Source organism: Epinephelus moara, chromosome 5 (assembly GCF_006386435.1).
Source record: "Epinephelus moara isolate mb chromosome 5, YSFRI_EMoa_1.0, whole genome shotgun sequence".
NCBI classification, from domain to species: Eukaryota; Metazoa; Chordata; class Actinopteri; order Perciformes; family Serranidae; genus Epinephelus; species Epinephelus moara.
Window position 1 is genome coordinate 7,441,008 of NC_065510.1, and position 26,918 is coordinate 7,467,925.

Consider the following 26,918-nt stretch of genomic DNA (forward strand, 5'->3'; position numbering starts at 1 on the left):
AGGGCGGACAATTATGTCCAAAATCCAGCAGCTTTACTATGATGCATCTGCCAAAATGATTTTGAATTGAACATTTTTAAATATTTTCACAACAATGATTGATGTATGCAATTAAATTAGATTAAGTAATCACAGAACAATTAATCAATAATGGTTTAAATCACTGGGTCGGTTTGTTTTGGAGAGAAAGAGACCTAACTCGGCTCCAGGTAAAAACCTCCTGAACAATCAACACTGAAGGAATGCTAACCAGGAGATTCAGCTGGTTGCAATCTGCAATCCTCACCACTAGATGCCACTAAATCCCCCTAAAACCTACACTCATAACCACTGAATTTTGTCAATAATAGTTTTATAGTGGTAAGATGTACATATTTGTGTTATGTTTATATTTTTATCCTGTTATTTTATATTTCATATTTAATATTAGACAAAACTATCCAAGGTAACGATGCAGCCATAAAGTCCACCTCTGGGGGAACAAGTCAGACCAGGCTTGTATCCTCCAGATCCCAAAGTGCTTGTATGCAATAAACAAATCAGCTTTGAATTGATAATGCAAATGTTGGCTGTCTGTGTCTTTGTTGGAGTTTAACTATCAGCTGTTTGTCTGCCACCATCATTAAACACAACACAGAGACTGTTGGCTGTCACCTCTATCAGTGGCGCAGAAGAAATTTAAATGTGACCCTTATAAACTGAAATATAGATACATAAAAAAAACCTTATTACAGTTGCAGAACTGAAACCTCTCTCGGGTGACAAGCATGAGGGAGAAATATGGTGGCCACCAGGAAATACAAAAACACAAATGGCCCAGTCTAGACTCAGTGTTTGGTGGTTTGTCCATGCTGGGCTACTGTAGAACAATATGGTGGACTCTGTATGAGAGGACCAGCTCTGTATACAGATATAAACAGGTCATTTTTAGATAACAAAAACACAACTGATCTCATTTTCAGGTGGTTATTAACAAATGAAAACATAGTTATATATGCATTTTTAATTTTATTTGGGATCAGTAGGACCCGATAAGTATAAAAAACAATAATTATGTCCCAATGACCTCAAATGAGACGAAAATAGGCGGAAGATTGGGCACCTCGGATCAGCTCGCCAGTCCTGCTCTGTGTGTATAAACGCTCGCAGCTTGCCGGCAAAACGGCCCAACATTCGCGGAAAATCTGGCAGTGTAAAAGGGGCTTTAGTGAGTTTATTTTGAAAGAGTCTTTGTGTAAACGGTAAATTTCCTGTGAAAACGGAAATGTATTTTGACAATGCATGTAACAGGCAGAACTTGACACGGTGTCCCAGAACGTGAAGAACCAACACACCCAGGGTACCTTTCACAGCGTATCTGGGCGTGGAAAGTCCACAAGCAAATGTCGATATGCGAGGTCAGAGTGAGAATGTGTCATTGAGAGAGCTACTCAGTGTTAATAAATATTGTTGAAAAGATAACAGAATGGCTAACCTGGTAAATGAAGTATGAATTCAGAAGGGGGACCTTTGAATGGGTGTGATAATAGCAATTGTTCTTGAGTTACACCTGTTATGAATGTTATTTTATCTTATTTTGGCTATATTTTACTATTTCTGGTTCCGACAATTTGATTTTTTTTATATATCTTATATTCTCTCTTTTATATGTAAGCTTAAATTTTTAATTATTAATTTCAAATTTTATATTTTAATTAAGAATTTTTGTGTTTTTATTTTTTATACATTTCTTCTCTTCACATAAAGCACTATGAACTGCATCTTTGTTGGCAAGGCTCTGTACAAAAAAAAGTTGTCTTGCCATATTGGAAAGGATATCCAGAAAATGATTCTCCAAACACACTGATGGAACATATGAATGTGTTTCATCGAGGAGCCACATGTGCTTTTGTTCTGAAAATGAAACACTGAGATTCAGCATTAGACGAACTGACATGTTGAAAAGCATTTTTTTTTTTTTTTTTTTGCAGTGCGCTTGTTTTTGCGTAAAGTGCTGCTGCTGCTCACGGAACATCTCTCCCTCTCTCTCTCTTCCTCTCTTTGGTTGTGTCGATTTTTTTTTTCATCCGCTGCTTCTAACCATCATCCACCCCCTCCTCCTCCTCTCCTCTCTCCACTTCTATCTCAGCTCTGCGAAGAAGAAAACGAGGAAACCAAGGAATTGATGTGTTGCTCGACTTGAAATTTTCTCTCCTTTTTTTTGCGCACATAATCCCCCACGCCTGCCACAAAAACAATCATTGCTTTTGATGATTTCTGATGATTTTTTATGTGATGACAGTAAACGGCTGTGTGTGTCTATGTGCGCTCGTTGTGCTCCGGTTGGCCGTGATATAACCGTCTAGGATCGTTTGGATGCTGGGGGAAGAGGCTCTGACGCTCCGGGAAGCTTCGTCCATCCCTCCGTGTCCTCCTCATTCCTGCGACCGGCTGCATGACCGGTGATGCTCGGCCTCTCCGCCTGGATGCGCCCCTCTCTCCGCGGTGTGCCGTCGGTACCGCTGCCTGTATCCCCCTATAGCAGATTTCCACTGTCGCCGGAGAAAGGTCTAGGGACCACATATGGAAACTGGGGATCAGAATTTTAGGAAAAAGGAAAACTAAGCAGGCTGTCGTTTGATTTTCTTAACTTAACATTTTTTCTTCCTCTTTTTGGCTTGATTTTTTTTTATTTGGAGAGAGGGGTTAATCGTCCCTGGTTGGTTTATTTTCCTTCATCTCTTAAGGGATGGCTGGTTTTCATGGCAGTCATGGTACCGGCTGATTATTTGGCATTATTTATCATTCTGTCCTTGATTTCGGGGGAGCGCTTGATTCTGCTGGTTTGAATTTGTTCTTTCATTTCTTTCAGCACATCCAGTCCTTATTTTTTTTTCCAACATATTCTGGGCCCTGCCTGTCTGTCTTGCCTGTCTCCCGTCACCCTCTTCCTACAGAATACATGTGATAGCCTGATTCTTCAGAAATGCCTGAGATGAGCCTTCATAATTCACTGATCCACTGGGTAACATCAAGGTAGTCAGATCTCATCCTGAATTGTGTCATCATCTGTTGGAGGTCTCTGCTTTTGCCTTTTTTTGGGGCCATTTTAAAGATATCAGGCCGCCAACTGTGTTAGTCTTAACCACCCTCCACCCCCACACCCCCATGTTCCTTCATCCCTTTTCAGTATGAATTAATTCACACTGTGTGCATGCGTGTGTTCGTCCGTGTACAGGTGTGTGTGAGTGAAAGTTTAGCTCTGTGAGCGTGTGTGTGTGTGTATGTGTGTGTGCGTGTGTGTGTTTGAGCCGGATAATAACAGTGTAGGCTGTATGAGACGGCCTATGTGAGAAAAATCAAGCGCTATATGCACATCATTCCATACATCACCGTCGAAGCTGTGAGGATTGTAATACATGTAACTGCTTTAGTCAGCTCAGAAAGCCAAATTCAGGCCTGAGACGAACCACGGAGAAACAGAGCAAAATCCTCCATCTTCTCAATTATCTTGGCCTTTTTCAGAGTTTGACGTTTAGAGGCCTTCCAACTCAACAAAGTAGGCCTAGATCGCAGTCCAGGTCTCTTGTGGGATCTGCTAGAAGCCTGTGTTTTTAGGTCAACATTTTTTTCCAGAGCAGGGCAACTTACTGCCACTTGAGGACTAGAATTTAGAAACCTTTGTAGCTGAGGGTTCTGTCATCCTCGCCAAAGTCTGTTTGACCCGTCTGTTGGGCCAAACAGCCGCCCCCAAACCTTCACCCTCGTCTTAATTTTCACTTGGTTGCTGTTCCACCCCAAAACCAACCATACGATTTCCCCCGAGCTCCCCTAATTCCCCCGCCCCCCCAGCCGCCCCCCGCTACCGTCGTCCACCCGACGCCGCCCACCCCCCGTTTTCCGAGCTGGCGTGGCGACGCAAACTCACAAATATTTACTTCCTGTACATCAAGAGGAAAGGGGGCCCCCCTTTCGTGGAATGCGGCAACATGGGTGTGTTTGACCGCGGAGTTCAGATGCTGCTGACCACGGTGGGGGCCTTCGCCGCCTTCAGCCTTATGACCATCGCCGTGGGGACAGACTACTGGCTGTACTCGCGCGGCGTCTGCAAGATCAAGAGCACCAATGAGAACGAGACCAGCAAGAAGAACGAGGAGGTGATGACGCACTCGGGCCTCTGGAGGACCTGCTGCCTGGAAGGTGAGCCAGAGATGCACTGAAGAAGCCACAAATATATATAAATATATATACATGCACGGATACACCAACAACACCCCGCTCAGACACACACGCAGATCAATTCCTACATGCCCACACACATACACACAGTCCTGCATTGCACTCACATGCCTACACATACGCTCACATGCCCACACTATTCTGTATGTACTCTGCATCCATTTCCACACATGAAAACGCTTATTCTCTGTAACCTACACACACCTCTGCTCTATCCGTCTGTCTGTCTCCATTGCAGCATTCTTTACCTCTTCACATTGTAGGACGGCTTAAACCAGTGCTGAAATGGTGCAGCTTCTTCCTAACAGGTGATTTGGCTGAAGCTTCCAAGAATGGTGTTTGGTTGCTCTCCTGTCCAGGGTTTGGGTTTGGGTCATGGTTTGTCATGGCCGGTGTGCAGATTGGCCTTTTAATTGTCCCAGCAGAGAGCAGCTCGACTCACTTAGCAAACTGCCACACCAGACCCTAAAGGACACACATGGTCAAGCTAGATATACAGCTGACTCATAGGGCCTACAGTCCTGCTATAACCTTGTAATTGTTGTTTTACACTCAGTTGAAAGGAAGGATTGAAAAATACATGTAAAACTTTACATGGTTATCTTCATGATGATGACGTCTCCAGTGGTCTGTGTTTAGATCGATGGACAGGCACACTAAATTCTGATTTCTTAAGACTATCTTAATTTTACATTCCTTGCCCATGTCTGTGTATCTCAGTAATCCTTCTTCTTCCCCATACTGTCCTTGAGGAGATAGCTAACCTGTGCGAGTCTACTGCAGGAAATGAGGAACAAAATCCTTAATCCATATAAGAACGTCAGCGTGTAGCTTCAGCAGTTTGATTCAGCCGATTCAAGTGGCTATTTTACCTTCTTTCGAGGACAAAATCTCTTCATTGTACCTCCGTTCCTGTGTCTATAACAAAGGGACACACACTGTACCGTCATTGTTCTGGGTATGTAGTTTGTTGAACCATCATATGAGGTTTGACTGAATGTTGGAACAAGGAATGTTGTCCCAGACATTGAGAAATAGACTCACATTGGTCCAGTGTATAGAGGAAAAATCATCGTTGAAGTTGGGGTCTGACTGCACCATATGCATTCTGAGGTCTTGGTCAGAGCCAGTACCTGGTTGTTTGAGGTTTACAGGTAAAATTCTAATGTTCCTCCTTCTACTCTTTGGGCTTGTCCCACAAATTTCAAACCTGTTTGAGCTTTTTGAGTTAAAATCTGGACCGCTGGCGTCCGCGTTTGAAATTGTGACTGTGAAGAGACAGGAAACTGCTATGAAGGTCTGTGTGGGAGCTGAGCTGGAGAAAAATCTAGTTTAAATGTGGCACGAACTGACTTTGCCCTACATAACATATCAGTGAAACTTGTGGACAAAGAAAAGTGTTGGGTATGTGCATGAGAGAGGGAGACAAATGAGAGTGTGTGTGAAGGAAGAAGTAAAATCTTGACCCTGAATTCTTGATCCTCACATGCCTCCATGGCGAACGAAGAATCCAAAAAGGGAGAAAATTCGTGATGAACTGGAGTAACAGGGGCAGCGTTTAACAAGAGCAACACTATATCCAAACATCCGTCTACAAATTCTCACACAACTTGCGCAGTATAATCCAAGTCTCATTTTTCAGTCGTACCCTCAGTGCTTCCCAAACACGAATGAGTAGCATGCCTAGAATGCACAAGCAGCACATGCATGCGTTGGGAAGCATATCACTAAATAAGACTTGGATTATACTGCACAAGTTGTGATATAGTTTCGTTGTAGGTAAATGCAACCCTGCTTACTACAACTCGTCAAAAATTTCTCTGGTTTTGGATTCTTTGTTCATTGTGAGGGCACGTGAGAAAAATGATGTTTTCTTACCTGATTCCACGTAGCACAGGGGGAGCTGATATACAGATGGTCATTTTGTGGGTGTAGTATTCCTTTAACATCACACGTATAAGTCCTGAGCTTTATATAACTTCTAGAAGAAGAGAGTGCTAAACACTCCTCATGTTTAAAGGTTTGCACACACTGCCTCGCACACATGCCACAGAGGGTCAGGACACACTCATACTTACACCATGCCTGTGATCCATCTTCTTCCTGAATCACACGAAAACCCTGCCCCAGTTCCACCTGATTCACAAGACAAAGCCATGTGCTGATGACATAGATTCAGTGCATTTGCGGTATTTCTCCCATGATCCAGTTGGTTGGTGATTGCCACAAGAATAGTTGCTGTCTTGTTATGAACATAGGTATATGTTAGAAGGAAGGACAGAGAGGTAGAAATGCATACAAAGATTATCTAAGTTTGACCCAGCTGAGCGCCATATATTGATTTTTCTCCAGCTTTCAACCTTGAGCTTCCATTTTTGTGAATGCTTTTGTTCTGTGATACCTTGAAACATCGAAATTAGTAACTGAGTGGTGACTATGACGTGGAATGACAAAGTTGCTGAGTCAACACTCTCTCTATAGTTTGCTGTATGTAAGCACCAACCTATTACTCATGTACTGTGTGTGTGTGTGTGTGTGTGTGTGTGTGTGTGTGTGTGTGTGTGTGTGATCATGTGCACTCATGCATATCCAGTTATGGCGTGGACGCTGGGACGTGACTCTCTCTGATTGTGACCACACATTGTCACACTGGTTGAGCCACACAGCCTGATCCTGTCACACACCTGGTTATCCATTGTCACAAGGCCTCGGCGTAACATTAAAATCCATCATGAGAGAACCTGTAATGAGCCCTCTCACTCCACCTTCATGTGTATCCACTTAACGACGCTAAGCTTTTTACATCATTAACCAAATTTGCAGATCTGACATTACAGAGAAATGAGCAGATGTTGGACTTCAAGTGAAGCACATGACATTTAAATGTTGTATCTTAATCAGTAAGAACTTGTGTCAACAGAATGTCAGGTCACTCATCTTAAAATGAAATGCAACCCCTTAATTCATACAAAAATGTAGATCATGACACCTGACTGTAGGAAAACTCACAGTCTATGCTCAAATTATACTTGCTAAATTTCTGCTAATGTTTTGATCCCTTGTGTTTGGTTCACAGCAGGTTAAACTATCCCTGAATCAGAGTCTTTTCAGGTTCAGACAGGTGATTTTCTGCTGCTAACAGGGCAGATATCACAGCACAGGATGTGCAGGTGAAGCTGAAACATTATATCACACAGACAGCTGTTTGAATAAATCTCACATTACATCACTACATACAGTATTTCTTCACTGCCCCAGAAAGAGACACATTTTCTCAGCTTCCCTAAGTACCAAATCTGAGCCTCCTTCTGTTGCTACATTTATATTCTGCCACAGCAGCTATCTCAGTTTTTCTACCACTATTAAACAGGTTGAAACAGGTATAATATCTAACTGAAACCCTTTTATATTTTAAATAGCAGTTTTACTATTAATTTTTACATTTGTATTGATGCTTCTGAAGCTTTGTCGGGGCCTTGCCTCTGGTTACATCTCTGCCCTTTTGACCCTCTTTGGAGTGGAAAGGTCAGGCCTATGGGCTCTTAGGCCTGAGTCAGTGGTGTCTTGGCTTTTCTTATTTGTTTAAGTTGGAGTCTAAGTCAAAGAAAAGAAAATGGTGTCCAGGCTTTTGCTGTTTTATCCCCCAGCCTGTTACAAACCCAGCAGGCTGCCTAAAATGAGGCTTAGAACTACAAGAAGAGTTCAGTATGGGTTATACAGCTCCACATACGTGAGCAGCTACAGAATGTCCAACAAGAAATCAAGTCTGATATACACTTATAGGTTACTGACATAAGATAAGAACAGTACGGCGTATAAACTAAAACATATCTACAAGGTGTAGGACAAAAGTAAAAGCCCCCTCAGCCGTCTTTGGGTTAAATGGCAGTTATAAATGTAAGTAGGGTTCTATGAAATCTGAATGACCAACAGACAAGCACCTGGTCAGTATCCCCGGAGTGAGAAACACCTGTTCACCTGTCACCACAAACATTGTATGAGCTTAGCAAGCCTAATGGGTAATACACAGCAAGAAAACACAGTATCAGACTTGGACTAACACAAGCAGCCATCGCAAATGTGCGTTTCCTAGAGTAGCGCAGGAAAGACCTGCCCTACTCTCCCTCTGACTGGTTAGTACTCATTGCTTTCGTTGGTTGGATTAGATATGTTTTGGCAAGAGAAGGGAGATATTGGTTAGGGTTTCGGTAAGGATAAGATGTCAGGATAAGCCAATCAGAGGCAGAGAAGGCAGAGTAGAGCTGGTCATTCCATTACTAGAACACACTTGACTCGACAAGTCAACTATTTGAAAACTGACATCAGTTGATGAAATGTTTCTGCAAACCATAGCACACTATATTTTTCATGCTATTACGTAGCAGAGACGTTATGTTTCTTTACATTTCTACAATGCTGTGGCTCACGTGTAGCTAGGTTTAGGCACAAGAAACACTTGGTTACAGTTAAGAAAACATATTTTGGCTCAAGATACCTGGCTTTGGTGGCTCATTCCTGGCTGGAAACACAGCAACGGGTCACAAAAACTCACACACATTTATGTCAAACTATTCCATGAAGGGCCATGTGGCTGCAGGTTTTTGTACCAACCAATCAAGATTGTACCTGATTTGACTAATGAGCTGTTTAAAGACTGATATCAGTTGATTATATGTTTATCAAAACCATATAACGTTACATTTTTTATGCTGTTATGTAAGAGAAACTTCATGCTTCTTTACATTACAAGAAATATGTGGTTCACGTGTAGCTAGGTTTAGGCACAAAAAGCATTTGGTTATAGTTAGGAAAACATGTTTTGGCTTCAGATATCTGGCTTTGGTGGCACAATCCCAGCTGGAAACACAGCCACAACTCACAAAAAAAACAATCAGTTTTGTTGTTAGCAGGCATCTCGCCTAGGTGTCACACCATCCACCATCTCCTCCATCTCCTGATGACAAAAAGTCATTTAGTGATAGTGACAATGCCCACATCTTCTACAGGCGAGTGGGCTCTGAGTCAAGCCTGGTGTGCCCCTGCTTGGTTGGAATGAAACCTGCAGCCACGTGGCCCTTATTGAAGAGTTTGGACATGCCTGACCTAGCTAGTTGTTAATGCTAGCCCTCTGGGGAAAGAGTGTCCACCTACCTGAAATGTCTCAATGCATAGTGGTTGCGAAAGAAAGGCATAAGTGCGAGCTAAATGCTAGCTATGCTGCATTTAGTGGACAAAAATGAAACTCCCGCCGATTGGGTATGAGATATCTGGAATCTGGAATTGGCTGCAAGACACAAATGCTAGCTGTATATATAACCTGCGCAAAAAGTTGGGAAGGAAAATCAAGACTTGCTGGGTCTCAGGCTTTTTTGTCATGTTGCTTACATCACCCAGAATTAAACAGAACCAATGACCAAAGAAAAAAAGCCCCCCAAAATGACTGAAAATGATGAAAAATGATTAGTGCCCTTGTTTAGCTCTTTTAGTCCATGTACTTTTTATCCTGCATCATGAGCTTTCACTCCTCTCAACGATTAGCTTGTTTTATTTGAAATCACCTCAGAAGAAAACACTGAGCAACTTGCTTCACATCACTGCTCTTTCAAGCTCTGATAACAATTTGGTGCACATGTGATAAAAGCTACCTGCGATCAACCATGTGACCACATTATGTAATCATATTAAAGACAAGGTCATGGGAATAAACTCATTGCTGCAATTTTGGAACTACTCAGACACCGGCTTGTTGTGAGTTTCAGGACAAAATGTGTTTATTTTTTAAGACAGAGAACATGAAATCTTGGCAGGGGTTGCGAAATTGTGTCAAATCACCAACACATTTGTCGATGTGAATGCAGCCACGCCAACTCACTCCATGTGATATGCTTATTTTCCCCGCTAAGTGGCTTTACTTTTCACACTCTAAGCTCGCTCGGTGTCCTTGGCACTGGAGATTTGAAATGGTTAAGAGCAGAGAGGAATCTGAGAGAGATCCAGCTCGCTCTGTGTGCTTCGCCTTCAGAGCTACAGTTGCTTTATAGCTGCGTGGTGCAGAGAGGAGAAAGAGAGGGAGAGAGAGGAAGAGAGAAATTGGGAGGTGTTGGGAATGAGAAAAAAGAGGGAGAAAAAAGAACAAGAGAGAGAAAGAGCAGGCAGCCCTGGTTTTCTGTCACACCCCCTCAGGCATCCTGTGCTATCTTTAACACACAGGCCTACGTTCTATCTAACCTATCTTGCCCCGGCTTTTAACATAATACGCCACAGTGTGTGCTTTTATTTTAATGCTCGGGACATAATGTACACGATTTGGAGATACCAATGACTGACTGACTGTCATCTCAGTGACATGCTAGCGTCACGAAACGTAAAGATCACACATGACAGTTTCATGTTGAGGCTTGAGTTCTGTAGAGCAGATTTGATTATGTTTCTGCTTTCATGCTGCCTGTATACAAATGTAAGGGTGTCTGAGTGTGTGTGTGTGTGTGTGTGCATGAGAGAGAGAGGCAGGCTGTCTCAGAAATGGAGTGCATTACGGCGATGACATTAATTATGCTAATAGCCATCAGCTCCGTTAGCTTTGCAGTGCTGATCATCAACAGAGCCTCTCCACGCTGCCTCTTTATCTCAAGCTCCAGCGAGTGATACGCCAGGATAGGGAGTAACTAATTACATGGAATCAGATTACAAAAATAATGCACACCCCCTCCTTATCTAAAGCTCCAGTTAGTGGTTCAGCGGATGGGGAGCACAAATGACATGTAATCTGATTGCCGAAGTAATCACGATCTTTCATATCAAGCATCAGCCGGATGATTGACGATGATTACACGCGGATTTGTTCAAAAGTCGTCTGATTACATATGATCTGGGATCTGTAGTCAATTAGGAAAAAAATATTGGTGATACAAAGATACAGACAAATTAAATAATGATCTGTTATCACATCAAATTACAGCCTGTACTTGTCAAATAGCAAATAATTACCCTTCACCATGTCCAGTTGGGTTCTCAGTCTCTTGGTCAGGTTATGAACATCGCACCTGTAAGAGTTTGGTGAAGTATGTTTGTATGTTTTATATTTTATGATCACATTCATGGAGTTCATACAGCAGTTGACTGGTGGAATATTATCCATGTATATTAAAATAAGCCCATAACATTTTAGTCATTCATTTCAAATACCTTTACACAACCGGGTCATTTTTATGCGTTTAATTTTTTCAGACTGTTGCTTTTGTCACAAGCACTTTCACCTCAAACACAAATATATATTTTTTCTTTGAAGGAAAGGTATTCGCACATGCAACTGTCTCAGATGCAGGTGGAAAGTATCACGTGTGTCTTTGAACAGGAAATCCCGCACACTGCTCTCAGCTTCACAACGTATTGGTAACACTAATGTTTTGGACCTCCCGAACACTTTTGATGAAGGTCCAGGAGGACTGAAATGTTAGTGTTACTAATAAACTGGGAAGAATACAAACAGAAAAACCAAATCATGCCATTAGAACAGAAATTATGATGTACTAATGTTTCCAAAGCATCATGATGTCATGAAACTTTGCTTCCTGTATTGTTGCCAAAGTAACCTATGAGATTGTGATCAATTCTGTTGCCCCGAGACGACCCTGTGTTGCAAAGGGTTCATCATACCTGCTGAGCATTTCACAGACTGCAGCCAACACATTTTCACAGTGTTGGAAAGTCACTTACTATTTGATTTGAATAATAACGTTAATGGTTGATCACATTAGACCTGTGGCACTTATGCAAATTCAGTGACGAGGAGACTCTCTCGTTCTAAATGACAAAACAGCAACATTTCAAATAATGGAAATGCATATTAATGAACATCTGGTGATGTGCTCTTAAATGTATTATCTCCACATATTTCTGACATCACGAGTAACCAATATAAAGCAGAGCAAAGGTCAAAGCCATGGTCCCTTTGAGAAATGCTAAGAGATGTAACACCCTATTTATGGTGTATTATGGAGGAGTGCTGCAGGAAATAAGAGCCATTGTTCTGCCTCTGCACTGAGGCTGGCAAACAGTCTGCATCCAGCAGCGCTCTGTGGGCGTGCTGTTGTTGATACTGTAATAGAAGTGACTGACAGGTCACGGCAGCTGTCAAACCTCAGCCGTCAATGTGCTGCAACCACCCAACTCCTGGAAACTCTTCTTAACAAAGCAACAAAAAACTCTTTGAAATTAATTTTAGCTTTGAAACTTATTTAAATGGAAATACCAGTTGTGGAAGTCTAAGCCCACCAGTGTTTATGCAATAACTGCCAGGGACTACCACTTGCCGTTATACTACAAATATACACTCCCTCCTGAAAATCATATCCTGTGTACTGCTATTTTCATGTTACACCACAAGACCTTTTTAATGCAGTCATTACAGTGTTGCAGTCATATTAAATCAATATTACCTGATACTTACAGTGCACAGTAACACAAACAGGGGGGGCAGCACTATAGACACTATATATCTATGAACTTTTGGATCTCACCTAGAATTTAAAATAAAGTTCTGTGGGTTTGAACCAAGTTTAGCTGAACAGCATGAATTTGAGTGACATGTTGACTGATTCCCAGAATCAGCTTTACTGGCCAAGTATGTGTGCACATACAAACAAGGAATTTGATGCCAGTATAAGTTGCTCTCAATGTACTTACACACAGTTCGAAGGAAAGTGTATGGTAAGATAGAAATAGACATGAAGCTCAAAACAATAACAAAGTTACTTTAACATTACTTTTATGTTTACACCAGTGGGTGAAAAAAACATGTATAGAATTATAATGGTGTATCTATTTTCACCAGTGTGAGAATAGTCACACTGCAGCTTTTGGGGCCAATACATTCTCACTCTGACCTCGTCACATGTCGACGTTTGGTCATGGACTTTCCACGTCCACATACAACGTGAAAGGTACCCTTAGTGCGTTGGTTGTTGACGTTCTGGGACGCAGTGTCAAGTTATGCCTGTTACATGCATTGTCTCCTTACAAAATGCACAGGAAATTTAACGTTTACTTACAGTCTCTTTCAAAATAAACGCACTACGTCAGTACAATAACGTGAATTGACGTTTTTTTTTCCTCCAACAACTAACGCACGTGGTTAGGTTTAGGAAAAAAGAACAGGGTTTGGCCTTATAATCTCACTGGATGTGAACGCGGCTGACACATCCACCACTACTGCCACCCACCCTATTTGGACTTTCGCCACCTTAACTTTCATTCATGTCCCGCTGTGTTTCCCCCTGATGCCGCCAATTGCTGTTAAACTATAACGGTGACCAGCCGCGCATCATGCCGTCATTAAAGGACGTCTTTTTTCGTCAGTGTCTGAAGCTACAAGTCACTGCTCAAGCAGCGGATTTTGACGACTTTGGAGTGAGACCGGGTGGACTGGGCTATTTACAGCCATCCTTATAATGCCTTACTATGGATCCCACTGCATGCTGTGATTGGCTAGCACTTACTACACTGATACCTCGAGGTCAGAGGAGGTTAAGATTAGGACAAAGAGGTCATGGTTAGGACTAATAATCTCGGATATTCTCTGAGATTATTGTGGTAAATTTACAAGAGAGTAAAATGTGGTGGGTGAGTGGGTCAAACACAGGCCTTTCACACAGCAGACGGGGGTTCATGTTCTTGGTAAATCAGTGTAATCACTGAATCAATCAATCAATGCATAAAGCTGCAGAATGCACACTGTATACATAAACGTACATAAACAGATGCGCTGAATAGACCTGTCTGTGTTAACATCATATTTCAGACTGTTTTCATGCACCGTTCATATGTACACCTACAAAAAGCAAGGCAACACAATTTGTGTATAAACAACATACTGTAATTATGAGCCACTAATATATGTGTATCTCATGTAATCACGAGGCTGCCACATCACTAATGCACGGGAGTAAAGAAGTAGTATTAGGACACAAATTCTGTGTAACAAGGCAGGTTGGGGTGGTGGACAGGTCAAACAGTGTAAGACTATTCCCCAGGAGAGTGCTGTGAAGCCAAGTGAACATTGAGTTATTTTAAGGTACACTGTCACCATGTTTCTTTTGCTAAACCTAACCTAAGTTCATAATGTCATTTGTGGGGTGCTAACTCGTGAGATATCATAAGCCCATTTTAGATAGGAATTGTGCAAATTTGCAGGAAAGCCCAATCAGTCTTTTTCAGCATTGGCAGTATAAAAACAAAATCGTGGAGTGCAGCAAAAGGCCGCCTACCTACGTTTGTTTATACAGAATGCGCCTTTTTCGGGGCAATGGGGGGCGTGAGCAAGTAACAAAACGTGTAGCTCAGCGTGTGACGTAAACAGTGACGTGGAGGGAAGCTGCAGCTAGTCAGACGGCGATTCTCTCGTAAGTCGGCCCGTTTTTCACCATTCCCGTCATCTGCCAGTTAATGGCCTCTTCGTTTGTGAAGACAAGAAGGGTGCACTATTCCTTGTCTCCCCAGTTGCTCATCTTTACAGTGTCTGTCAGGTTTGTGTTTCCCTCTTGCTACTAGCTGCTCGCTAATTCCTGCTATCAGCTGTTTCCTGTTTATCCACCGCCAGTGGGTCGCATGTGCGGCGTCATCAACAGCTCCTCCCACAAGTCTTCAACAGCCCCTCCCGTTGCGGAAGGCCACCTCAGTCTGTTTAAACTTAAAGGTTTCCGCCAATATGACTACCCTACGAGGCGGAAAATTGGGCACCTCTGGTCAACTCGTCTTTCCGCCTCTATGTGTCTAAACGCTCGCAGCTTGCCGGCAAATTGGCCCAACATTCGCGGAAAATCTGGCAGTGTCAAAGGGGCTGTACACACCGACGACACGATGGTCCAGTGGTTAGAATTGTCTCACAGCTTGAGGGTTCCTGGTTTGAACCCAGGGTGGGGGAGCCTTTCTGTGCAGAGTTTGCATCTCCTGTGTCAGCGTTTTCTCCAGGTGCTCCGGCTTCCTCCCACAGTCCAAAGACATGCAGGTTAATTGGTGACTCTAAATTGTCTGTAGTTGTGAATGTGAGTGTGAATGGTTGTCTGTCTCTATGTGTCAGTCCCGTTATTGTCTGGTGATCTGGCAGGATACGCAGTGAGGGAGAATGAATGAATGAATGATACGAACCATTGTGTGAGGATACATTGCATATTTCGACGTTCCTGGAGTGCAAACCCAGGATGTGGCAGTAGTTCAGTCCATAGGGACTTGGGTTGGGAAATGGAGGGTTGCTGGCTCAAGTCCCCAGTATGGAGAGTCAACCGATTGCTGGAGAGGCATCAGTTCACCTTCTGGGCACTACTGAGGCACTGAACCCCCAACTGCTCGGGGGCACCTGTCCAAGGCTTTCCCCTTGCTCTGACATCCCTCCATTTAATGCATGTATAAGAATTACCAACAAATAATGTCTACGTCAAGTTTCATCCACCTGATGGAGTTGGACTGGACAGTGGAAATTTATTTTGACACATCACAGAAAAGACGGATACTTTATTGCTGCAGTTTAAACCTAAATAGAATAGACAGCACAAAGTGTAAGAATGACACATACAAAGGCAGCAACATGCACACAGGGTGAACATACCATTAGGTACCTTAACTTTGAAGGAGTACATTCCATATATCTTCTATCTTTATCATTCACACATGGGGTATTAAACTATACGTATAAAAGTGCTCTCACACACACACACACACACATCTCAGCCTCCTGATATCCATGCAGCCATCGCACGTCCCCTCAGTCCCCACTCTCCTCCATCCAGCAGCTATCGAGTCTGCTCCAGTTGGATTCACTCTGTGTGCCTGTCATCCTGGACGGATGGCCCCGTGTCGGTGGTCCAGCTGTGGAGGCTGGCTCCAGAGATCCAGCCTGTCTCGGACTTCCATGATGGATCTTGCCCCAGGACAGTCTCTCGTTCCTAGGCACAGACCGGAGCTACCCTGGGGGCCCCAGCCTTGACAGGTGGAGCTCAGCAGGCTCTAAATGCTGCTATTAATCTCCATCACGGCGGGTTTGAGAGCAAGCGAGGTGTGTGTGACAGGAGATATGTTTCTGGGAATGAGGTGTGAGTGTCTGAGAGTGTGTGCTCTGTGTGTGTATGTGTTTGTACCAGCGTTCAATTTTAGCTTTCATCACACTCAAGATCATTTTGTTATCGAAGACATCTGAACCCTTTAAACCTTCGAAAACATGACCACATTTAATAATTCACATCTAAGCTGTAGTGGCCTGGATACTGGATCCTGGACTTTTTTCTTTAACATAAAACCCATTAGGCCCTTTGTGAATCCACAATGGTCAGTCTAAGACCAATGTTCATTTTTCTACGCTATGACAGGTACAGGTTTTGGACATATGAGGTTTTCTCTTGATAGCTGTGAGAGAAGCGGAGCATTTATGATCTATGTGATGTTTAGGTCGAGTCAGTGTTATCGAGCCTTTGAAGAGAGAGATGAGTCACATAGGTGCTGTCGTTACAGAAACATGGAAGTGATAATGGACACTCACAGAAAGAAGGCATTTCACCCTTTTATGCCTCTGCACTGGTGACAGCCGTGATCATAGGCATTGTGTTGGTGGGCTGTCCGTCCTTCCATCCTATTCTTATGAACACAATATCTCAAGAATGCTTCAAAGGAATCAATTCAAATTTGGCACAAATGTCCACTTGGACTTATTGATGGAGTGATTAGATTCTGGTGGTCATAGGTCAAAGGCCAAGGTCACCGTGACCTTGTTTGTTGCATTTTTGTGAACATCTCCGGAATGCCTTAAGGGAATCTCTTCAAATTTGGCACAGATGTTTACTCGGGCTCAAAGATAAAATTATAAGATTCTGGTGGTCAAACGTCAAGGTTACTATGAACTTGCATCCGTCTCATTCTTGTGTATGCAATATCTCGAGAGCACCTTGAGGGATTTTTTTTCAAATTTGGCGCAAAGGTCCACTTGGACATAAGAATGGACTGATAAGAATTTGGTGCTCAAAGGTCAAGGTCATTTTGACTTTGTGTCCATCTCATTCTCATAAACTCGATATCTCAAGAAGGCCTGAAGGGAGTTTTCTCAAATATGGCACAAATGTCCACTTGAATTGAGCTGATTAGAATTTGGTGGTTGAAGGCCAAAGTTCAAGGTCACTGTGACCTCACAAAACATGTTCTTGGCCATTACTCAAGAATTTATCCATTAATTAAGACATTATACACAAATGTCATAATGCTTTGCATGTAGGCATGAAACCTCTTCGGACAACTGGGAACTCAAGAAGTGTGAGGGATTCACCTCCTGATGAGTGACAAAAAATAGTCTTTTAATTTTTCAGATTAAAGTGATAGCATCTAACTTACAGCATATACGTTGGAATTGTTGTGCACATACAGTACGTGTGTGTACCTGTACTAACTACATTGTTTAGACATAAACCTGCTCACACAGTACACATGTGGGTATTATTTGGTGGTTTGTATGCTGCCACCATGCACACACTTCTACATGCTTATGATTGCTTGCTTACATTGGCTATCACGTAGTAGGCCAGTAGTAACGTACCTGACTTACTACTCTCTTTATTCTCTACAGCTTTTTGTATTTTCTTTTGAAACACTGGCAACAACATGCCTTACACATACATTTTGACTGTAATGTAAAGCTTAAGGAGTCAGACATCATAGCATCATGTCATTTAGTGTAGTGAACATCAAATTCATTATTGAACATGTGATCTTAGATTTATCAGTATGTATTTTTTTTACAGTTTCCATACATCATATTTATTATCGTCCATCACCCAGCGGTGGTAAAATCCCTGATGATGATGACCTTCTCCTCATTAGCTAATTACTGCGGTCATTCCAGCTTTCCCTGTCCTCTTCCATGGCAGTGCGGGTTATCTACGGCCACATGACGCTGCGTAACTATGGCGATTCAGCGCTCTGTTGGCGGCACAAGGCCGCCTGTCAAACAGGCATCACGGCCTCTCAATCAAAGAGACTGTTTACGAGCACTCACACACCACCTGGGACTGACACACACTCCGCTCTGCACCATGGGAGGGACATCCATCACACACACACACACACACACACACTCACACACACACACACACACACACTCACTCACTCACACACACACAAACACAAGTATACTGGGCACATTTACATGCAGGAGCACACGCCCACAGGTGTAGCAAAGGCATAACACACGACAAGCGTTTCCAACATGCTTAACATTAAAAAGGTGACAAGTTGCATTTGAGCTTAGCAATAATTTCTAAACACAGTCACTGTGTGTCTTATGATCCAGACCCAGATTAAACATGCATAAACATGTTCTATTATTAAGAAAACAACTATGGAGATTGTGCTTTCACATGAATAGCCTCACTGTTACCTAGAAAGCAGCCGTTGGATCCAAACTACATTTAAGTTAATGTTACTGATTCTGGTGTATGTCAGAAATTTGTTTTGACAAATTCTAGTTAAACAGGTCATCACATACAAACTGTGAGTGTTTTATTGTGGTTAAACAGTCTTAATGTCTTAATTTCAGTTTTATAAATATGAGGCCGTAAAAGTCATGTAATAGCCTTAAATTTGAATGTGAGATGCCTTAACTGCTACAAACATCTACAATCATCTAATTTTATTTATCCATCTTTTCCTTTCTTTTTGTAAAAATGAAGCAAACTCTTCTGAATGAAAGTCGACATTTCTGGTGTTACAAATCTTTAAACATTCCACGGGACTTAATACTTTACGCTATCTTAGGCTACATTAAAACTACCTCTACGCCGGACTTTATATATATACTACTAACTTTAATACTAACCTGTAGTGTTTTAATAAGAAAATATGACATTTGGTTTAAAAACGGCTTCTTAAAAAGCATTAAAATATAAGTGCCTGATACCAGTAGAAACCCAGAAACCGTTTGGGAGCTACCAGAAAAAATGTTTTATATAATGGTGTTTGTATATCCAGTGTTTCACACTGCAGAAACCTGATGCGGTCATCCAGATTACAAGAACCGTGGCCAAATAAAACTGGATTTGCTGCTCAATATTGAATATGTTAAATCAATTCAAGACCAAAAAAGTGTAGGGTTTGTGCAGTCCTAAAGGTTCCCATTTCAGATTTACATTCATCCCCCCACGTGAGCTTCAGTTTGTGCATTAAGTGGGCTACAAATACTTTTTTTTTAATGTGTACCATAAAAAGTACACCTGTTAAAATCTGAATAGTTTCTGATTACATTATTTGCATGTATATTTAAAAATGGAAAAGCAAAGCAAACATAAAAATCAGTGAACAATGAGTGCTTACTGTGATTTTGCAGAGGTTTAAGCAAAGATTTTCCTTCTCATGCTGTTTAATCTCAAGGAGGTTTCAAGGCCTGAAGAGATAAAGTATGGGAAAAAATACAGAATAAAATCATAAGGGAGAAAAGGCATAAACAACTACATAATATAATGTAAATAATATTTTTTTCTTCCTTATTCCTTTAACTATCTTTGACCCCTCAGATGTGTTTGTTTCAGTTGAGAGCCAACTGTTTTACAGTATAGTAACAGAATGTCATGTGCTGTGTTTCACAGTGGAGTCCGGTGTTTTACCGTAGTAACAGTATGTCACGTTCTTTGTTTTACAGTATAGTAGGTTGACTGTGGTGTAGCAGAGAGCTGTTGGCACCTCCACACAGTCTGTTTAACGCCTGGTGGGAGAGGTGCTGACAGGCCCAACTGCTCCCTAATCCTACAGACATCAGGAGCCAAAGGGAATGACCGGGGAGCCCAGTGTGAGTGTGTGTGTGTGTGTGTGTGTGTGTGTGTGTGTGTGTGTGTATGAGCAATATGTACAGTATGTCTCCTTCTACATAGATATCTCGTATTTCCAGAGCTGTTATCATTTCGGTACGTGTGATTTAATCACTGGTGTGGTTATCTGACTACAGAAAAGATACAGAAAGTCTTTACTCTGAAGACAAAGAAGTACATACATCAGCCATCTTTGTGTAAAGGGTCTATTGATGTCGGCCACCAGATAGATGCCATTAAAGCCTTTGGTTCCCCCCCACCATCAGTCACAGCGGACTGATAGATCGACCAAGCTGCTCTCCGTGTGGATGCAGGGTAAAGCCGCTGCTGCTCCACTATGGAGTTTGTCTTAGTAGTAACATATGGTCAGACTGATGGAGCAACAATGCTGTCATCTGTAAGCTGCATGAGTCATAAACACAGTGTCATAAACATAGTGTCTGTGTGTGTGTGTGTTTCCAGTCTCACTTGCCTGTACAGTATGTGAAACATTACCACATTGGTTACTGATATGCATTAAATAGTCATATAAGTGTTACAAGACACAAACGCAGTTATGAACTAGTCATTATGTTCTCACCTACACAAGTGAAACTTAAGCCTGTTCTTATACCCAGGTTGTAGAATTCCAGCGCTTTGTCACACCCCTCAGCGTGTGATATCGACCACAGGAACCCTGTAGCATGTTTGTGAGGTTCACCGGGCTTTCAGCTAATAATTTAGACCCATCCGCTGGTGAAATGTATGGGTCAAACAAATAACTCTCACCCAGTTTGAAACCAAAAGTCAGTGTTTTAATGTAACTTATCTTTAACGTAACTTATTTACATATGGTCGTCACACAATGACATCCCGAACATGTTGTATGTGCATCACGTTATGTTGTGTAGCATAACAAACACACTTGTTTTAAGCCAATCATTACATTTTTGATCAAAATAATTAAAAAAATAAATCCATCTGGAGTCGCAAAACATATTTGACATTATTTATATGAAGGTAACACAGCCTGGTCAGTCTAAATGAGCCTATCAACACTATTAATAAATCTAAATGAGCATTCTCTGATATGTTTTACCACAAGGTAGCTACTCTGCAGTGGGCTCTTTATGGTTATTATGTACGTAAACTTTGCAGCGTTGGCCGTAAAATACTGATTTTCTTCTGAGACTTTTTCTTTTTTGAGCTCGCCCAGCTATGGAGACTCAAGACAAGCCACTGCTATTGAGGTTTGGCAAAATTTAGGAGTAAAAGATGCCAGACCACAGCTGTATAACAGATGTATATTTTAGTTGATTGAATGTTATAACATTTGCCTACCCCTGACCTAACCAAGTAGTTTTATTGCCTAAAGCTAACCACGTCTGTTACACAACATTAACCATGTTTTCAGCGGTGCGTCACATAGAGATGCTAAAGGCTGTCCTGTGTGATACTATGAGATGCCAAGGGGCGTGACAAAGCATCGGTATTTGACGACCTGTGAATGAGACACATTAGAAACATACAGGTTCTATTCCAGAAGTAAGAAAACCTCATTCTAAATCTCACTGACATTTCTAACAATGCTAATAACTAAAATACAGTCTTGTATCCTTCTCAACAGGATGTCATGCGTCTTGCTTCATACGTCTTTATAAGGATGCTAATTTTTTAATAGTTAAATATTTAAATTTTTAGCAGCCTTTAACAAACACAGTTTCACATGAGCCCTAGACCTTCATGGACTAAATGTCATGGCTCAATAAAAGACATGAGCCCATGGACGGGTGGAGGGGCCACAGCTAGCTCAGACATGTCTGCACCAACAGCAGGACAGAGAAGAACAAACATTCTAAACATGTGAAGACAGCAGAGATTACAAGTAAAAAAAGGAAAAATTACCTTATAAGAGAGTTATGGTGAATTTTGGATACAGAATATATATATATATATTTTTTTAGAAAGATTAGTTACAGTGTGTACAAGTGTACAAGTGTGTGTAGACATAGGTTGCAGTCACAGTACAGATTCAAAGTGCCAGATCTTGTTGCGATTCTTTTGGGACTCCAGACTGAGGCTACGTGATGACACAAAGTTATTCTTGGCCCACTTTACATTTTTGATTGAGACACACTAAAACAAGATAACAGTTTCATTTTGATATTTTTCTAGCCGTTGAAGAATGCTTTCTAACAGCAAGAACAAGTAACAAACATGATTCTGAGCAGATATTAGGAGATAAGCACAAAACTGCAGAGAACTTGCAGAAACTGACATTTTAGTTTCAGGAAAATTGCTAAAAAGCACTGTTGTTTTTGTTACAGTCATAAAGTAACAAATTTCTGCTCAAATGTCTTTATCATATTTTGATTCCACAATACAAATACTTAATGTCAATCAAACTTTCAGAAACTTAAAATGTAGTTCATCAGTTTTTCCACAATGTCTTTCCCCTCCCCCGAGATACCTAATTTCCTCTCTCATGCCTTTAATTAATGTGTCGATTGTATAGAATAGTGTTTGGAATAAATGTTAATTTAATGTTAATTTTCCTCAAACTTGAAGTTTTGTCTCTGCAGTAATTTCAGAAAATGTGATTATCCTGTTTAAGTGTATTTCATGAAAAACACATCAGACACATAAGGAACAGACACATTTGAAAACTCTATAGACCAGTTATCTTTGAATGAAGACCCAGAGAAACAAGTTGATGCAATAAGAGATAAGGTACTTCTCTGAGATTTTTAGACTCCCCTACCAACACTTCACCTTTCTACGTACTTTGCCAAAATCCATTAAAATGCCGAGCGACTGTTTACTGTCTCTGCACAAATTAGTAGTAAAACAAAGCCATTGTGTCAAATCTGCCTAATTGTCATATATCTTGAGCTCCAGTGGAAATACCAAAGATGACTTTTAGTACCTGGGGTTGCTCCTGAGAACTGCTTGCTCAGAAAGCCAAAAGGTGTACGTAAAAGATAGTTTTTTACAATTCTGTCAGGCTTTGAATTTCATGGTGAACAAACCTTTCAGTTAGGTTTGTTCACTCAACTTTTTTCAGTTCTGTCTGTGCTGGAGATGAAACAAATAGTTCTACAATCTGGTTGTTGGCTGTGTGAGAGGTGCCCAGATGTCATAGCTCTCATCTTCATGACACAAAGTGAAACCCGGCAAGGTGTCTGGTTTTCATTCATCTGATTTTTATGGTCTGTGTGGAATGAGTTTACAGCTACACGCCAGATGTGGCTAACTCACATTAACGGTAATGGTGCAACATTAAGGAGGCTATGATGAACTCCTGTGTCTGCGTTTTACGACTGATGGTCTGCAGTAATTCCTCAGTGTGTTTATGTACTGTAAAGTGTGTGTGTGTGTGTGTGTGTGTGTGTGTGTGTGTGTGTGTGTGTGTGTGTGTACTTTCATGCCTTTGTGAGGACCAAGTCTAAGACCTTCAGTGTGAGGACACTTTTGCTTGTCCTCACTTCTTCAAAGGGCTGTTTGAAATTTAAGGCTTTAATGGCCCTGAAACCTTTTTTCCCTCAATCAGCAATAATAAAATGCTCACTTTCATAGCTAATGGTCATATAACTTTAACAATTGCTTTAGATGCAAGGCTGCCAGGTTGATTCTCTGAGGTGCATAGTAACATCTGAGTGGAAAAGGTATCATCCTGATCCACCTGAGAAAGGCTATGAATAATACCAGTAGCCATTTTGACCTTTTGTCATTATACCATCATTACTATCAATACTCTCATCAAGTGCTTGCATCATTTTTTTCTCTCATACAATTAAAATGCTAGTTAAATATAAATTTTGTTGTTGTCCACTTGCGGCTTTGTCTACACTCGCTGCCTCACCTCTCAGCAGGGTGATACTATCAGAGTGTTAACCCCTAAAGAATAGAGAAGGTAAGCAGGTAGTGCTTAATATAATTAGAAGGTGAGTGTTTTCCTGAATCATATCCGCCAGTGTTTCTGATTTCAGGGCTACAGTCATGGAGCAAAGGCTTGTATACAGGGAGGAAATGGTATAAAGGAAATTGAGCCTAAACACAAAAAAAACAGACCATTACTCAGATTTGGTAATTTGCATGAACTAGCTTGCGTGTGAGCTAAATATGTTACATAGGTACATTATTTCGTAGCTGATATGTTGAAACTTTACACTGTTAAACAACGCAGTGGTGAGGATCACTTGAAAGAATCATGTTTTGCCTTAAAACACCTACGTTTGGTGGCACAGACACCACTAGAAAAGCAGGAACAGGCAGTAAAAAAACACCCAGGTTTGGTGCCACAGACACCGCTGGGAAATGCTGCTAAAAACACTCAGGTTTGATGCCACAAACACAGGTTGAGATGCTGTGAAGGTGACGGTAGAGCAACTTGGCAGGTGTCTTGCCTAGATAACATGCCAACAATCCCCTTCACCTCCTGATGACAAAAGTCAGCTTGAATATTGTGTCACTTTAGAAACATTATAATATGAAACCAGTGGTGTAGTCTAGTTTATTGTAGTGGGTATCCTGTGATGATTCCCTCCCAGCCTCGTAGGGAGGCCTGGCAGTGACCTACTCATGGGTACCAGTGACGTCACGTCGACGAGACCGCCGCCATATTTGTGTCCGATTTGACCGTACCCCTAAGTTTCGCTATGGCAGTACACACCTCACACTTAAACAAGACGGAGAGACAACGATATTTCCATTATTGGTTGCGACCCATATTTAGTACCCTCAACAGTATTTTATCCGCTAACCTCTGCAACACGCTGTGTGTGTGTGTCTGTCCGTCCACCGGCCACTTAGGTCCACCCGTGCAATCTGATCCAACAGCTCTGTCATACATTCTACTTTATGAAGCTTTTTACATTTTCAGTTTTTGTTGACATTGTCAGAAAGGTGATAATTAAACTTTATGTTTATTATTAAGGTTGTACTGGGTGGTGCTGGCGTACTGGAGTGTAATATATTAAAGTGTTCCTAATATTTTGTCCCCCTCAATATATGTTAATGGATTGGGCAAAATTATGAGAACACCGCACAATATAATGCACTCCAGTACACCAGCACCATCCACTATGACCTCTATAATAAACATAATGTATAATTATCACCTTTTTGACAATGTCAACAAAAACCCAAAATGTATAAGCTTCGTAAAAATAGCATTTATGGCATAACCATTGGATTGAATTGCATTAGACCGCAGAAGTGTTACCTAATGAAGTGGCCGGTGAGTGTGTATTATATTTAAGGACCCACACCACAACAAGAGTAGGTATGAATAATAGTTAATTAGTGACTGACATCAGCTCAAACCACAAGCTTTTGAGTGTACCGTAATCAGATAATGTTAGCTAACGTTAGCATAAGACAATGTGAATCTCCATTGAGGTAGCTAACATCACGTTAGGTAACGTAGTGTCGGGCTGTTGGCGTTAATCACATGGCATCTGAAGTTAATCATGTTTCGCGTGTTTTGTAAGGGGTTTTCAAAGACTAAAATAAAAATTAGAGTTGAGGACTTACCGGACACGAAGTGTTGACTGCACAACCTGGAGTTAACGTTAGCTGTTGGCTGCCAGTGGTCTCTTCTTATCGCAGCCAACCATTTATTCTGCCGGTCTACATCCTTTGGGATGGAATAAAACTGCAGTCCGGGGTGTTTTTTGTCGACTGGTATCACAGCCAACAGCACAACATATTCCTGGCATCCTTCAAGTCACATACATTTTCGGTCTCTCGCTGATTTTCCTCCTACTCTACTTGTTTTGGTAACGTGACAACGCTGTGACCTGTGACCTGACTGCTGTGAGCGGGCACAAATATGGCAGCGTGAAAACGTGACGTCATGTGGTCTTGATGGTCACTGCCAAACTCAAGCCACAGACAATAGAGCGCACAGGGTGAATTTTATGAATGGAGGGGAAAAGAGGAGACGCATTCCCCTGCAAAATGTATTTTATTGCAGTTATTTACCCGGTATTTGCGAAACAAAATAACTGAAGTTAAAGTTCTGTCACAAAACTATATTGTTACGGATCTTTGCACATTTTTAAGTGGGTATATGGAAATCCTGGAGCTTTCTTAGTGGGTATACGGCGTATACCTGCGTATCACGTAGACTACACCACTGTATGAAACATGTATATGTAATATATTTGGGGTTGGCAGAAATGTATAATGCGAAGGTTTTCCTCTGGGCTGGTGTTTTAGGTGTCGCTTCTCATGGTTTCATCTACATCAGTATGTTGAGAAGTTGGTTCCAGAAATGCCCCAAATTTATTTCGAGCAACTCCAACTGCGCGTCTTTAATCACAAGGTAGAGGGAAATTTCTTGTGTGTTTCAGCTGTGTAAAATAGTGCATACTTTCATATTAAGTCATGAATGCACTGGAAAAGTTGTATGTAGAAAATTGGTCCATATGCACTTAATTTCTGCACTACTCATCACCCCTGCAGGACTGAATTGTAGAGTCACAGAGAGACATACAGTAAGTAGCTGCTGAGTGAATCAGTTACTGACACTTTTAACCACTCGCTGATCAATTGCGGCTGCTAAATGACCCAGTAAAAGACTATGGTTGTATTGGGCAGGTGGTGTTGTGTGGTGCTGTGTAAATGTAACAATGAGATGGAGTGTGTTGCCAAAACACAGCGTGCATGCTCATCCATTATTCCCCGGTTTGTTAAAGTTACTTTAAATTGTTTTAATTCTCACTATCTTATTTTTAACAGTCATGTAACAAAGAACAAACAAATACCAACATGTTTTCACATTCTCAGTCCTATCTATCTGTCCGCAAACATTCACCTCTTTTAAGTAAGTTGACCCAGTAGAAAACATATGAAGAAACAAAGGTCACCTGTAGTATAGCT

At 41.5% G+C, this 26,918-nt stretch overlaps 1 protein-coding gene across 1 annotated transcript in view; it reads left to right on the top strand.

The window, feature by feature from the left end:
- Window positions 1-3,814: 3,814 nt before the first annotated feature.
- LOC126390369 (voltage-dependent calcium channel gamma-2 subunit-like) overlaps window positions 3,815-26,918 on the top strand; it is an 88,435-nt gene continuing 65,331 nt past the window's right edge. Inside the window, exon 1 of the mRNA XM_050044644.1 lies at window positions 3,815-4,179. Coding sequence (XP_049900601.1) covers window positions 3,969-4,179 — 211 coding nt within the window. The 5' untranslated portion in view covers window positions 3,815-3,968. The remainder of the gene's footprint in view (window positions 4,180-26,918) is intronic.